Genomic DNA, 16,188 nt, shown 5'->3' with positions numbered 1-16,188 from the left:
TTCTTTGACATCGTAGACAAAAGCACAGGGGATAATAAACTACGTACGGATTTCTTTTGAGCACTACTTCCTATGTGCAACTTCAAAAGTTTTGGGTAGTTCGACGATCATTTAAGGTTTTTCTGGTCATATTTTTTGTATTCCAGAAATAAAAGTATTAAAAAAATGTCCAATTAGTTATAAATAACATAATAGCCAGCTAGATAATAACAATGGCACGTATTTCAGCATCTATTGGGTAGAACACAAATCTAGGGTGCTCGCATAAGGCAGCTTAACTGCCTAAAAATGAAAAATGTGTCAATGGGACACAGATGATGCCCCTGCTTTCATATAACGTTATAAAGGGACATAACTAGAGAACTGTAACAGTGACGCAACCCAAATTCGAACTTGATCTGAGCTTTGTGGTAATCAGCATTATGTATAAGTTCATAACATTTGGTTGTAGCAAACTAAAGTTCAATAACAGAAACGGAAAATTCAGCAATTTTTTTCCATTTGTAAAGGGGCATAACTCTAGAAAGGTAATAGTGATGCCACCCAAATTCAATCTTGATCTGTGTTTTGTGGTAATAAGCATTGTGTGTAAGTTTCATAATGTTTGGTTGAGGCAAACTTAAGTTAGAAAACTTATTTTGGGATGTACATACAGATGTACATACAGATGGACGTACAGATGGACAATGGTAACATTTAATGCCCCCTCTGCTGCAGCGTGGGCATAAAAAATATTACTAGCATATCTTCTAGCATAAATGACTTGCAGTCTCTTTGTGCTTATTAGCAAATGTGTAAAGTTTTTAAATTATATTTCAACTTCAGTTATTGTGCAAAAACTTAAAAAAAAGTTGTACACAATGAATCTAGGTCTATAGTTATGGAAATAGTTTCATTATAAGCATCCTCAAATGAATTCAGCAACTAGTTTGAATAATATTTTTAAAAATACGAGTAATCCAATTAAAAAATCATAAGGGTAAAAATTTTTTGAATGAAATTCTAAAATAAGCACAACCATATGTGAAAGATCAACTTTTTAACAATATTTTGAATAATAACCCTAAAAAGGCAAAACAGATGTACTTACTATAATGTAGAGGACACTTGATTCATTCTCAAATCTATGACTTTCAGTGAATCATCTCTAGTACAACATAACAACTGGGAACGATCTGAAAAATATTTCATAATTCTGTTTTGGAATATTATTCTCTGGACTTTTGTAGACAGTGAAGTCAAACGAGAAGTATTTGTGTTTGGATAATAATAATAATAATAATAATAATAATAAGAAAGAACAGAGTTCCAATGTCCCCCACGTTGCACATATTTTATCTATCCAAGGTACAAGGGCAATAACTAAAAAAAACACTTAGAATCTTAGAGAAATGAAGGCTTCAGAGCAAATGCAGTGTGATTTCGTTAAAAATATTTTATCAGCTCTTATTTTCAAAAGTGTCAAAGACATTGCTGATATAAACCTATGATATAAGTTTCATAAAATTCTGGCAATAATTGTACAAATGAGAGCGCTGCCGATGCAATTTTCCATATAATAAATATTTCCAAGGGGTGTAACTCTTTTAAAAATAATTGATCAGCACTGATTTTTGAACTCGTCAAAGACATTGATGATATAAACCTATAATATAAATTTCATAAAAATCTGGCAAGAATTGTACAAATTAGAGCACTCATAAGGCAATTTTCCATATAATTAATGTTTCCAAGGGGCATAACTCTTTTAAAATTAATTGATAACCACTGATTTTGGAACTTGTCCAAGACATTGCTGATATAAACCTATGATATAAGTTTCATAACAAGAATCTGTCCATAGTACACGGATGCCCCACTCGCTCTATCATTTTCTATGTTCAGTGGACCATCAAAACTCTAATTTGGCATTAAAATTAGAAAGATCATATCATAGGGAATATGTGTTCTAAGTTTCAAGTTGATTGGACTTCAACTTCATCAAAAACTACCTTGACCAAAAACTTTAACCTGAAGCGGGACAGACGGACAAACGGACGGACGAACAAAAGGACGAATGAACGAATGAACGAACGGATGAACAGACCGTAAAACATAATGCCCCTCTACCATCGTAGGTGGGGCATAAAAATCTTGCAAGAATTGTACACGACAGAGCGCTAACAAGACCGGAAAGACGCACAGATGGACTGACTGACGGACGGAGGGACGCCCGTTATTTCTATGTCCCTGGCAACATTTTGCGCGGGGGACAATAATAATAATAATTTTATTGTATTTGTATTCTGAATGACATGACCTAATCAAATGTAAAAATATTCAGTGCAAATAGTCCTTATTAAGGACAAATAAGAACTTTAAATAAGGTTTTGACTACAAAGGAGGAGCAGTGTTCAAGACATCTCTTCTGTTAATAAGAAAAATTATAGTAATGTTCTTGTAAAAAAGTGACAAAGTCAGATGGTTTTATAATCAACAATTATATTACCTAACAGAAAAGATCAAGTTGGTTCATATCAATTATTTTTTTAGCTTTAAATCTTTTTTGTGATTAATTTATACTTTCTTGAAATGAAGACAAGGACAATGTAGTGTCTGCTTTTTGAGAAAAACAAATTATTGGTAAGCAACTTATAACAAAATAATACTTTGAAGATATATATAATTAATATTTTAGCGCAGGGTGATATTTTCAAACTCCATTTCTGGTAATCCATTTGTATTAACTTGTCTAAACATAAACTGTCTGAATCATAAAATAGAACAATATAGATCTAATATTTGAATTGGTTTTGGCAAATACAGCATATATCTTCTTATATTGTTATCTTTCATATCTAACATCAGTGTTTATTACCCGTGGATAGATCTAGTGAAGTCAGTCGACCCTGAAGTATAATTTCTGTGTTACTTGAATCAGTACGACTGTCCCAGAATCTTAATCTCTTGTCAAAATGTCCACTGATGATGTTTGAGCCTTGCAAGGTCACTAAATCATTGCAACTTGACCCAGCAAAAATTGTTTTGATACCTAAAACAGATGGAGATAAAATATTAGAAAGAAATCTACATCACATTTCTATTATATTCTATAGAGAAAGCATTGTTAACAGTTCTTCAGTGAAAAACCCAAAAGACAAAGATTTCAGTTCTATTATGTGTGAACCTTCTCCTTTTAGGAATGAGCATATTCAACATAATATCCTCATTCATATACAATCTTACTGCTGATTTTTAGGAGAATTTTAAAAAACTTTTTGAATTCATTTTCCATAGGGTCCGGAAGAGCAGTTTATTTGTATTTTCAAAATCCAAACTATATAGTAGTCAAAATCTTAAATTCCAGTTCATTTCCATAATCACAAATTCAAAAAAGAATTATCATATCACCCTCCATGAATAATATGACTCAATCTGTTAAATAATGTCCTAGAAGAATTACAAGCTGTGACATGTATTTGTCATAGATTTGTATGTTAAAATAATATTCAGTACAAAAATTGTTTTCAGATTAGAACCAAAATCACAATTATGACAACATACGATCATCAATGCATATTTACTCATTCTGTACATAAATATACAGGAAGAAGCTGCCTATATATATTTTACCATATGATCTTGTATTACACAAACTTAAACTATGGCAGCCATCTTAGATATCAGATTGGCATCAAATGAATTTTTTTTGTTGGACTATAACAGAATCATCAACACATAATAAAATCCTGTCTTTGAGATGGTATCCAAGCAAAATGTATTTACCTTTAAAAAAATTCTATGTTAAACTTGTCTGTTCCTGTCATCTTGGATTTAAGTATAGAAAAGAAAAGGCTAGGCAGTTTGGATATAATTGCTGACTGATACTAGGAAAGGACATTGTTTGTAACATAATGGAGGCTTGTTATTTTGAACACTGTCCATAGTTACTGGTACTTACAAGCTATTCTCGTGAGGTCCCAGATTTTTAAGGTCCTATCATGACTACCAGATACAATTTTGCTACAGTCTCCTAAAAACTTTGCAGCTAATACTTTACCACTATGTCCAGTTAATGTACTCTGGAAGTAAAAAATAGACATATTAATATTTCATTTCAGCCTGAAAATACATAATAATACTTTAACTACTTACTCGTTTTGAGACTTGTTTTCAGTATAATGATAACCTAAGGTTTTTACATTAGCTCATTTGAAGATGTTTATCCTAATCCACGATAATCTTTCCAGCAGAACATGGATAACACATAGAATGTTAACCCTTTCAATGCTACACAAAAAAATAGAACAGTATATTCCTTTTCAGACTGCTGTATTTTTTTTATTATTAGAGATACAGACAAAGATAGTGCATGAAAAATGCTCAGGAGAGCATGAACTGTAATGTTATGCAATTATTTTAGTAAAATTTTCATCAAGCTACTTGCATTTTCAGGTAATTAACAGGTAAAAGGTGTAAATTATTGTATTTGTGTTGAATTTTGAATAAAAACAACTTTTAATCTTCATTTATTTTGTTGTTTTATCTGCCATATAATAAAGAAGACACCAGTTGCTCGATTCCATAGCGTATTTGCACCATACACAACGTATAATGTAAACGTGGCTCAAATAAGTCGCTCCGTCCTCAAAATTTTCAATCAACCTTTGTTTCCCCCCTTTTCTACGTCTCGTAAAGATCAACCAAATCATATTTCCCACACGAATTGAATGTAATTAACACATTGAGATAACAGGAAACCTGTTAACTATTCCTCGTTTTCTCCTCAGTTTCGCCATAGAAATGATGAAATATTTTCATATTTACAGCGTCTTTTTCGATTTCTGCCATTTGCATTTGTCAAAATTTTTGTTTTATTTTTCTTCTACTGCATGCTTTTACCATTAAAATTCCCATGATTTCAAGCGCAAATGGGACCTTATATATTCTAGATTCAAACGAGGAAAAAGGACCCGAATGAAAACCGAATAGTTACGAGTCAGGATGAAAAATCCATCGTAATTGCGACATATGCCGCGAACAGCAGTGGCGTGTGGATTACGTCATCGTGGCATATGCCGTGTATAGCGTTGAAAGGGTTAAATGTCTTTGATAATATTATAACTTTTCAATAGTTTATTGCATAATAGTTTTCATATGCCATCACTTTTTAATAACGAAATCTAATTTTTCAATTCCATCAGAAACACAAAAATACAATTGTAAAAGAGAAATTTAACTATTTTAAAGAACTGTTTCCTCTTTTAATAAGCAGTAGTCCAGATCATACCATTGCTGCTCCTAGCCATAACAATGACTTCAAAACTAAACTTAATTTAACTCTAGGGATACCTTAATATAATTAAGATCATTACTTACCCGTAACCTTTGATCTGTAAGTGACCAAACACGGCTAGCAAAATCATTAGATGCTCCCAATATATAGTTTTCCTGAAAACCAACAAAATAATCTGTATCATAGCTGTAAAAGACCAAGCAAGTGATATAAAATTATCTTTTAAAAATTCAGTCTTAGATTTCATATAATTATATTTGACAAACACTTGGTTATATAAAAACAAATCAGTGTTTACACATTAGAATCTCTCACCCACTTCCTTTCCAACTGAGGTCAACTCACTGATAAAATATGTGATCTGTAAGGTGTATACATTTCTGTTCATTCAATTTAAATATCTACATGAAAATAATTTCAATCTATCATGTATAATTTCTATTTCTTTATGTTTTGGTGTTTTAAAATTTTAATTTCAGCAACCTTGGCTATATCATGGCACCAGTTTTTAGTGGAGAAAGCAAGAGTGCATGGAGAGAACCACTGACCTTCAGCAGGAAAAATGTATAATTTCTGAGCTACAATTTAAGTCAAAATACTTAAAACTACTACCTGAAATATAATCAAGCCATATGATATACACCCCTCACTACAATTCCACATACCTATATTCTGAAAATTTGTCATATCAGTGACAAATGTGATATTTAGATGATATATGTCAGATATAGCAACCAGAGGCTCTAAAGAGCCTGTGTCGCTCACCTTGGTCTATGTGCATATTAAACAAAGGACACAGATGGATTCATGACAAAATTGTGTTTTGGTGATGGTGATGTGTTTGTAGATCTTACTTTACTGAACATTCTTGCTGCTTACAATTATCTCTATCTATAATGAACTTGGCCCAGTAGTTACAGTAGAAAATATTTTGTAAAAATTTCAGGGCAGATAGATCTTGACCTAATGAACAATTTTATCCTCATCAGATTTGCTCTAAATGCTTTGGTTTCAGAGATATGAGCCAAAAACTGCATTTTACCCTATGTACTATTTTTTAGCCATGTCGGCCATCTTGGTTCGCGGGCGGGGTCATCGGACACATTTTTTAAACTAGATACCCTAATGATGATTGTGGACAAGTTTGGTTAAATTTGTCATAGTAGTTTTAGAGGAGAAGATTTTTGTAAAAGATTACAAAAATTTACGAAAAATGGTTAAAAATTGACTATAAAGGCCAATTACTCCTTAAGGGATCAACTGACCATTTTGGTCAAGTTGACTTATTTGTAGATCTTACTTTGCTGAACATTATTGCTGTTTACAGTTTATCTCTATCTATAATAATATTCAAGATAATAACCAAAAACGGCAAAATTTCCTTAAAATTACCAATTCAGTGGCAGCAACCCAACAACAGGTTGTCTGATTCATCTGAAAATTTCAGGGCAGATAGATCTTGACCTGATAAACAATTTTACCTCTTCAGATTTGCTCTAAATGCTTTGGTTTCAGAGATATAAGCCAAAATCTACATTTTACCCCTATGTTCTATTTTTAGCCATGGGGGCCATCTTGGTTGGTTGGCCGGGTCACCGGACACATTTTTTAAACTAGATACCCCAATGATGATTGTGTCCAAGTTTGGTCACATTTGGCCCAGTAGTTTCAGAGGAGAAGATTTTTGTAAAAGTTAACGACGATGGACGACGACGACAACGGAGCCAAGTGATGAGAAAAGCTCACTTGGCCCTTTGGGCCAGGTGAGCTAAAAATGAAGTCTAAAAATTGTTGATCCATCCTGTACAATTAATGAATAGAGCTAATTCTGAAAAATTAACTGGACCAATGGACTACTCCTTGCAAACAATATTGTTGACCAATATAGTTGGAAAGTAAGTAAATTGTATAGCTATTATACATAGTATTGTTGAATAAACATACCTGTCAACCTCTGAAAATGAAAATGCAGGTCATGACCTGCATTGATGACGAAAGTGTCAGGTCATACTGCGTACAAACTTTAATCGGCTGAATTTTAGTTTTAAGAGAGTTTCTTTATCTTCCAAAATATATACCAGTTTCCTATCAATATTCACAATTGTGAAGTATTTGCTGAAAATTATTTAAAATTTCAATTTATGTTTTTATTTTAACTTCATTATATTTGTTAAATTTTTATTATCAATCAGATATCAATATAAAGCAATGCCCTCTTATTGCTTTATTCACACTATCTTTTATTAATGAATTTTATAAACCCCAACTATAGTAAAAAATCAGTAATAGCTAATGTGCTCCTATACACGGGAGAAAGATAAAGAGAAAGAATAATTTAATGTTGTTTATATTCTTATTGATTAATTGTTGGTTGCTTAACATCCAGTGACATTTACATTCTGAGCAATATTTGTAGAGCACATGGATTTTGAGTGATGAAAAAATGAAATCAATTAAAATCTAGAATTTAAGACATTTGAAGTCTCACGGCACTAGAATAAGATGAAAACAGGTTATATTCTGAAATCTCAGTTTATTTGACGACTTGGGTAGGTACTGAAAAATCTCAGGTGAGATCTTAAATTCCTGGTTGTGACCCTTAAAACTTATGAAATTGCATTCTGAAATCTTAACCTGACCATTAAAGCATGGAAAGGATTAATGTCCAGTGACCTTGACTGGCTTACAAGGTCTCATCATAAAATACCTACATACAAATTTTTGTTATTCTAGATGGGAGTAGGGATAATTTTATTGAAGCTATAGGCAAAATTGTAAACATGGTAAAGGCAGGTGGAGGAAAAATAATACCTATGTCTCACCTTCCTCGCCAAGGCCAGCCAAAAATCCAGCCATATATGTCCTTAGTTACTGCCTGTTAACATTAATACTTTAATACTAAAATACCTTAGTTACTGCCTGTCTACATTAACAATTACACCATCCAAAATCAAGTGCCATCATTCCCTAAATGTCCCTAATCATTCCTTGTTAATTTCTACTTTTACTTCAATAATACAGTAGACATTCCTAGTCACTACCTGTTAACATCCACACTTACTTTAATACCAAAATCTAGTGCCATAATACTGTAGACATTCCAAGACATTAACACTTACTTCAAAACCAAAATCTAGTGCCATAATATCGTAGACATTCCTAGCCACAATCGTTAACATTAACACTCACTTCAATACCAAAATCTAGTGCCATAATACTGTTGCCGTTCCTATCCACTACCTGTTAACATTAACTCTTACTTCAATACAAAATCTAGTTCAATAAAATCATACACAGTCCTAGCCTTAACACTTACTTTAATACCAGAATCTAGTTCCATAATAACCTAGACATTCCTAGTCACTACCTGTCAACATTACACTTAAATCAATACCATAATCAAGTGCCATAATACTGTAGACATTCCTAGTCATTAACACTTACTTCAATACCAAAATATAGTGCCATAATACTGTTGACATTCCTAGCCTTCACACTTACTGTAATACCAAAATCTAGTTTCATAGAATTATAGTTATCTCGTATCATTGTAAACTCGTACCAATGTCAACTCGTACCACTAAAAAAAAACTCGTACCAATGCAAACTCGTACCAATGCTAACTCGTACCACGGTAAATTCATACCATTGTAAACTCGTACCAACTTATTTAAATGTATTCAAATGGTGTTTAATGATGAATATATAGTTTAATTTCACTCAATACCTCTTAAGTCTGTAAAATGTATATAATCTGAAATTACACTGACCAATTTATGCTAATTTTCCTTGTTTAATTGGATAGAGAAAACCGTGGCAGATTGGCTTTGTTGTCTCCCTTGAACAGACCCTTTTTTTTACTTTTACTGACAACTATTTGATTTAATTTTTAATCATTCCAAATAAGTAACATTGAATAGATTTGGGTATTTTTCTATTGTTTCTAAAAGGAATTTTATTTAATGAGAGAATTTATTTCTTGTGTTTTAAAGGTTTAAAATTGGTTATGACCAACAGTTAGAAAGTATGAAATTTATTTTTATACAATATTCAGCTCATTGTTGCACAAAATCATGATTAAGACCATGCTTTAATTCATATAATCAAAAGGTCATTATAATTTTCCCGATTTATATACATGTATAACACCTGTAGCCGAAGATACACCTCGCTCCAGCAACAGAGGAAAATAACTGATATCTGAAAAGGCACCTGAGATCACCCTCAGTTTCAAGTGGGGTTCGTGTGGCTTTTAATTCCAAGCTGTTAAATTATATAACAACAATCAAAATTTAATAATATGATTAACAAGTTGACTAGTTAATAATAACCCAATAATCATACAATCAAAGGAATTTAATATATCAATTAGCATGGTAATTAAGGAATTACATTCGTATTTTTGTCTAAGTTTTCATTAAAATCTGGTATAAAATTCAAGTAATTCAACTTTTTTATTAATATTACAAAAAAAATCATAAAACATTCGTATTTTTGAATATATTTTTAATGGTACGAGTTCTGAATGGTACGACTTCCCAGTGGTACGAGTTTACGTTGGTACGAGTTAACTTTTTTGGTACGAGTTTACATGGTACGAGTTTACAATGGTACGAGTTAACTTGCTTCCGTTTCATAATACCGCTGACATTCCTAGTCATTAACTCTTACTTCAATACCAAAATCTAGTCCCATAATACTGTAAACATTCCTAGCCACTACCTGTTAACATTAACACTTACTTCAATTCCAAAATCTAGTGCCATAATACTGTAAACATTCCTAGCCACTACCTGTTAACATTAACACTTACTTCAATTCCAAAATCTAGTGCCATAATACCCTGGTTACTTCCCGTTAATATTCCTTTACTTTGACATTTACCTAAAATATTAATAGTTATAATCTGCTAAGTTCTTTATGGAACCTGTAATTTATATACAATGTACAAGAACAAGATTATTAAGTTGTAGTGAAACATCAAAATGACAGTTTAGTATGGTCTACTAGGAATGATACAAAACAATCTAACCAAGTATGAAAGCTTTCTGGTAAATAGCCTCAGAAGAGTTGCAAATGAATTGAATTATTGACTTGCAAGCCACGTGAATTAATGTGTTGTTCGGTCACAGTTGAATATTTTTCTCTATTTGAATTCTTCGATTAGTTATTCTATAAATAGTACTGTTTTATTATTATTGAATAACATTGTGTACTGTTAAATTATTTATTGAATAAATCTAGAATGGTTAAAGTGACGCCACCAAAATTCAAACCTGATTTGTGTTTTGTGGTAATAAGCATTGTGTATAAGTTTCATAATATTTGGTTGAGGCAAACTCAAGTTAGAGAACGGAAACCAATTTCAGGACGTACGGACGGACGTACATACGAACAGACGGACACGGGTAAAACTTAATGCCCCACCGCTACGGCGGGGGCATAATAACATTGTTTTATTTCCTGTACTAAAAGAATTCTAGTGTTACCTCCACTAATTTCCCATAACTTGATCTTTCTGTCTGAACCCCCGGTTGCAAACAAAGTTCCAGATGGACTCCATTTAATAGCATTAACTTCCCCATCATGGGCCTCCTATAACATATCCAATATTAGACATTAAGCATGCTTTTTAGTCTGTGGACCAAAAACTTGGTAATAACTACATATGGAAGTTCAACAGTGCATAGAATCCTTCAAATACAGAACAAACATAGTTTTAAAAGTTTATTATAAGCAGCTATTCTTCAGATTACTAAACCAATTTTTTAACATTTTTGAAATAATTTCAATGGATAATACATGTACAGTTTTGAGTCAGGAGGAAAAGTGCTTTTGATTAAGACGACAATATTTGAAATAATATTTCATTTTTATTGAGGGGATCAACGCCTATTAGGACTTATATAAGGTCCATACAATAAACACTGTACATAGAAATAATAAATGTATACAGTATTTGTTCAAATGAAAGGTGTTATACTTACAAATTTGTGCTGTGCTTTATTTGGTAAGGAGACACTAAGACAGAGGGGAACAATACCTGGGACATAAACACCTGCTTCACTGTAAAGACAAATAATATATAATATGAATTGTATCAATATTGAAGTAAAAGACAAAGAAAACTGAAATAGTGACATGCTTAAACCATTTACAATAACATACTTGGACGAAGTCATATGATTATCTCTTACTTTTATCTTATTTTTATACAATATATTCATATTTTACCACCGGTGTGTACTCAAAGAGTTTGAAGAATGTCACATTAGAATAACGATTACTAACCTTTCTGGTCTGATTTCAACAGGTTCTTTTGCTGCCTCAATAAGTTCTTTTTGTAACTTGGCTTGTCTTTTTCTGAAAAAAAAAGTTCCATTAAATTTATGTGATAAATAACAAACAAAAACAAAAGCACATACCTAACATCACTAAGCAAGCTGTTATTTAACATCCACATGTAACATGTGGATTTTTAAAAGCATCTATTCAACAGATTTTTTTTTAATTTCGATTTTCATTGAAAATATTACAAATTACAGACATTTAAATCTCTTGTAACTTATTTTGCCTTGATCTGACTGCATGATTTGACATTTATCTTATTATTGAAGATTTTAAGCAAATATTCTTGTTCTTAATAATGAAAGTTCTAAAACATGTTATGAGATTTCTATGTACCGGTACTTCCATTTGTTGTTAATGGTGCTTAGGATTTTATGTAGTGTAGATCCTGCCCATATCTAACTTTTATTCAATAAAAACAATCAATTCCCAAAAAATATTGAAATATTATTGTCAAAATATTACAAGCAGTAGTGTTCATTTTACTTTTCTCTAACAAGAAGACAGAACTGTACAGTCAAACACACCATTCTACAGCCCTTGTCTACTTACAATAAATTGATTTCTTTATCAGTTAATAAGGTTCTTTGAAAGGTTAAAATCTCATGTGCCAGAAGCATGTTACCTATATGAAAATATTTTTATAACTAAATAAGGATGTACCCTTGACCTAATAGTTGTACAGATAGTAGACAAACAGTAACAAGTATCGATGGCCTACTTCAATTGGTCCAACTACGATTGAAAAGATAATGAAATATGTGTGCAACCTTCCCAAATCGAGTGAAATCTCTGCTCGGGATGACTCTCTAAATTGAAGGCAGAATTATAGCAGCGGTTATTAATTCTTTTCATGAATGTCAACAATGAACAAATTTGTAACATAATTAATTTAAAGAACTTCTATCATTCATTCATATTGATTCTTATCAGGCAAGTATATTCATTTTCAAAAAGACTCCTGCATTGTCGTCCACTTAGTAAAATGAATGGATTTTCGTAAAAAATCACATTTAACTCTTAGTAACACAAAGTACCAAACTATATGTTTCTGTTCTATTGATAAACATCACTGACAGTATATATATTTACATAGGAAAAATATTTGTTAATGCCAAAATAGTCAAAAAATAAGTTTCTCTTAACAACCCTCTTTGGTTGTATTTAGTTAAATGTCAGTAATTCTGTACCATACTCCTCTTTGCTGTTCTTGTTTGTAAGTTACTTATATGTTATATAAGTTATGTTTATACATAGTTTGATTTCCATTACACTCAGTAGTCATTATTTTAGGATTTTCCCAGGATTTTTTGTTTTCTTTACTATTGAGAAGAAACAGATTTATTATCATATCTTAATCAGCTACATGTGAGTTTATCAGGTGTTCTTAGCAGGGTGGTTTAATTACATCAGTTCCATTACAAATATACATGTTTTGTTAATTAGTGACCACTTGTGGCATCTGGCTTTCCTTTATCCTTTGTTTGTTTACACATAAACTTGGGTGTAGTTTAGCTCCTCCCAGTTAGGAATATCCCATTAAGTAGTAGTATTGAAAACCAGTACATGCTGCCTTTAGTGTCCAATTTTTTCAATGCAGATTAAGCAGTTAAAAGAATAATTTTTGCTCAAAAAGTGGCTTAGCTAAAAACTTGCCTCCCACCAACCCCAACCTTACACCTTCAATATTGCCATGACAGGGGAATCAATCTCAGCACAGTTTATATAAGATTCTTATTGATTTTTCTGTATATGTATATGTCACAATAGTGCTTAAAAAAATTTCATTCCAACACCAGTTCATATCAGTAGATCTCAGCAACCAGTAGTGCAAAAATTACTTTTAGGAGCTATGTTGGATTGGTGTGATGTCAAGGCAGGGGTCCATACTTTGCTACTTTTCAGTATGCACATGTACATAGGCTGCTGGTTTAGGCATAGATCAGATAAATAACCTCAGCATCTGAAACAAGTCCATCATGTTTGGACATTTATGAAATTTTATCACTGGTTGTTTCAAAAATTTCACTCATCCCCCAAGAATTTCTGGGGATAAACTGTCAAATTTCATACAAATTCATTCCAACACCAATTCAACATCAACACTACTTGGCTTCCTCATAGCCACATACTAGGCTTCCTCATAGCATCATTATAGGCTTCCTCATAGCCTCATAGGCTTCCTCAGACATAGCCTCATAGGCTTTCTGATAGCCCCATAGGCTTCCTGATAGCCTCATATGCTTCCTGATAGCCTCACACATTTATTTGGAACCATAGATCCAATTGGATTGGTGTGATGTCAAGCCAGGGGTCTTTACTTTGCTACTTTTCAGTACGCACATAGGCTCTTGGCTTAGGCATGGAGCAAAAATTTTAATTTTAGCTGAGTAGATTCCCCAAGGGCAGTACCTATAGAAGATATAACTCAAGACCATCTTGTATTATTTGTGAATTCGACACTGAATATTTATGCACTGGTATTCACATAAGCTAACGTGCATGGTTATTGACAATAGCATATATATGGCAGATATTGTATTCATTTCTTCATCTTCATGTGATAACTTTGATTTATTTCTTTAGTATAATATCTATATTTTATAACAATATTTTATAACATATACTCCACTTACTGCCAAATTAATTTCATGATCTTTTTACCATATATTTCCTTGCATTATGTACAAAGAGAAACAATTATGTTGTTACAGTTATATGGCATCTTCATAATTAAAGTCAATCGAAATTGTGTTTTTTTTGTTTTTTGTTTTGGTAAACACAATTGGTAAATGGAGTATTTTAGATTGATTGATTGATTTGTGGTTGCTTTACGCCGCCTCAGCACATAATGGCGATATCACGGCGATAAATGAATTAAGAACAAATAACTTGTGAACATATAAGTATAAACAGTTTATCTAAATGTTAATAATTCTAGAATACTGTGATATGGGTTTAATCATTACTATGCCAGCTTTACAGATAGATACTTACATAACAAACAATTTTATATTTTATAACAGCATTTGATATATTGTGAAAACTGACACCTTTCTTCATTTCTTTTATTTGCATATTTATACACTGAGGGGAACAAGACATTGCACCTCCTGTATGCACATTGGAAACATCAGATGGACAATCACAAGCATTGGACTCTACCAGTTCGACATGCTTCTTTTTCTGCATAGCTGTGGCAACAGCTCGACTATATTATTTAATGCTAGTTGGATCAACACCTTCACAGACTTAATTGTTAAGCTTTATATTTATCATTGCTGCTCAGTCATATATACATTATACTCTTGAACATTGATGGTATTCATATCATGTTATAAACTGTTCAATACTCTTGGATAATGACAGAGAATTCAGTACCAAGCAGTTCAGATCTCCATGGTACATACCCAAGAGAGTTTAATGTTAAATCTCAGTGCTCTAGATGTTTTACTGTTATGTAATGGGATGTTTTAAACCTGGACTAATTAAACTAGATTAACTAAATTTGGAACAAACGGACTAATACTTTTAGTTGTGGATTCAACTAAATTCATCTGTAGTAAAGGCATAATGTTCAGCAACTAGTCATATTAATCAGAGTTCATGTTCCCATGTTTTAAACAGGATACATTATCCATATTCAACCATACAAACATTAGATACTAGAGCATCCTCATTTCAACATGCACCTCTGGATAGACAGATTTTACAAACCAGACCCAGTGCAGCACAACTTTCAATGAAGTGCCCACGCAGCTCAGATGTAATGTGGTCTTAAATCAGCAGTTGATGATCTTTGGAACAGTAACATGCTAATACTACAGGAACTGTTTATGACACTGGGTTCAGAAGTTTGAGACCTTTATGTTATATTGAATGGATTATAATTTACTAGTTTACCTGCTGTTTCTGAGGATTTTATAATATTGCTTTAAATTCTGAGTTTACTATACTCTACCATTAGTTTGTATTTATGTAGAATAAGGTAAAGGTATCTGCAAGGTAATAAAAATTATCCTTTGCTGTCAGAAAGTAATACACCATAATTAGGCTTGAACATGTTTTAAATTCTGTAAATATACTGCAAAAACCAAGATATATCAGATTACCGTAATTTTGATTTTAGAGAAAATGGTAATTGTCTGCAAAAAGTTTTTTTTTTTCAAGTTTACTGATTTGATGTTTAAAGAACTGCATGCTTTGTAGCTTTTATGGATTTTTTTTTTTTTCTTTTTTTTTTTTTTTTATAGATGTGGCAAGTTTACATTTTCAAGGCCTCATATACATTTGATACAGATGTAAATCTATGCATTATAGATGCTGCTTTTCACTCCAACTTAGTAGTTTTAAAATTAAAAAAATATCAAAAACTGTTCTGTTTAGAAAGGGCATAAGCATTCAGCTACATAAATTATGGCTTAATTAATTAAACTAATACTTATCTGCCAATACAAGATTTTATTAGAATTTATACAGTAATGTAGGAATTTACTCCTATCCATCCAACTGATCCACTTTTCTTAACCATTGATAAGAAATTTTAGAAAGACATTATTTACTTA

The 16,188-nt window shown here is 31.9% G+C and overlaps 1 protein-coding gene across 2 annotated transcripts in view; it reads right to left on the bottom strand.

The window, feature by feature from the left end:
- LOC127737783 (autophagy-related protein 16-1-like) overlaps positions 1 to 16,188 on the bottom strand; it is a 35,499-nt gene that overhangs the window by 4,828 nt on the left and 14,483 nt on the right. For both annotated transcript variants that reach the window (XM_052248701.1, XM_052248702.1), the window contains 8 exons: positions 11,567 to 11,638; positions 11,263 to 11,341; positions 10,765 to 10,870; positions 10,089 to 10,159; positions 5,359 to 5,430; positions 3,941 to 4,061; positions 2,858 to 3,031; positions 1,091 to 1,175 (listed from right to left, as the gene is read on the bottom strand). In XM_052248701.1, the coding sequence (XP_052104661.1) occupies positions 1,091 to 1,175; positions 2,858 to 3,031; positions 3,941 to 4,061; positions 5,359 to 5,430; positions 10,089 to 10,159; positions 10,765 to 10,870; positions 11,263 to 11,341; positions 11,567 to 11,638 (780 nt within the window). The remainder of the gene's footprint in view (positions 1 to 1,090; positions 1,176 to 2,857; positions 3,032 to 3,940; positions 4,062 to 5,358; positions 5,431 to 10,088; positions 10,160 to 10,764; positions 10,871 to 11,262; positions 11,342 to 11,566; positions 11,639 to 16,188) is intronic.

This window comes from Mytilus californianus, unplaced genomic scaffold (genome assembly GCF_021869535.1).
Source record: "Mytilus californianus isolate M0D057914Y unplaced genomic scaffold, xbMytCali1.0.p SCAF_4, whole genome shotgun sequence".
NCBI lineage: Eukaryota > Metazoa > Mollusca > Bivalvia > Mytilida > Mytilidae > Mytilus > Mytilus californianus.
This window is presented reverse-complemented; position numbering and strand designations above follow the sequence as displayed.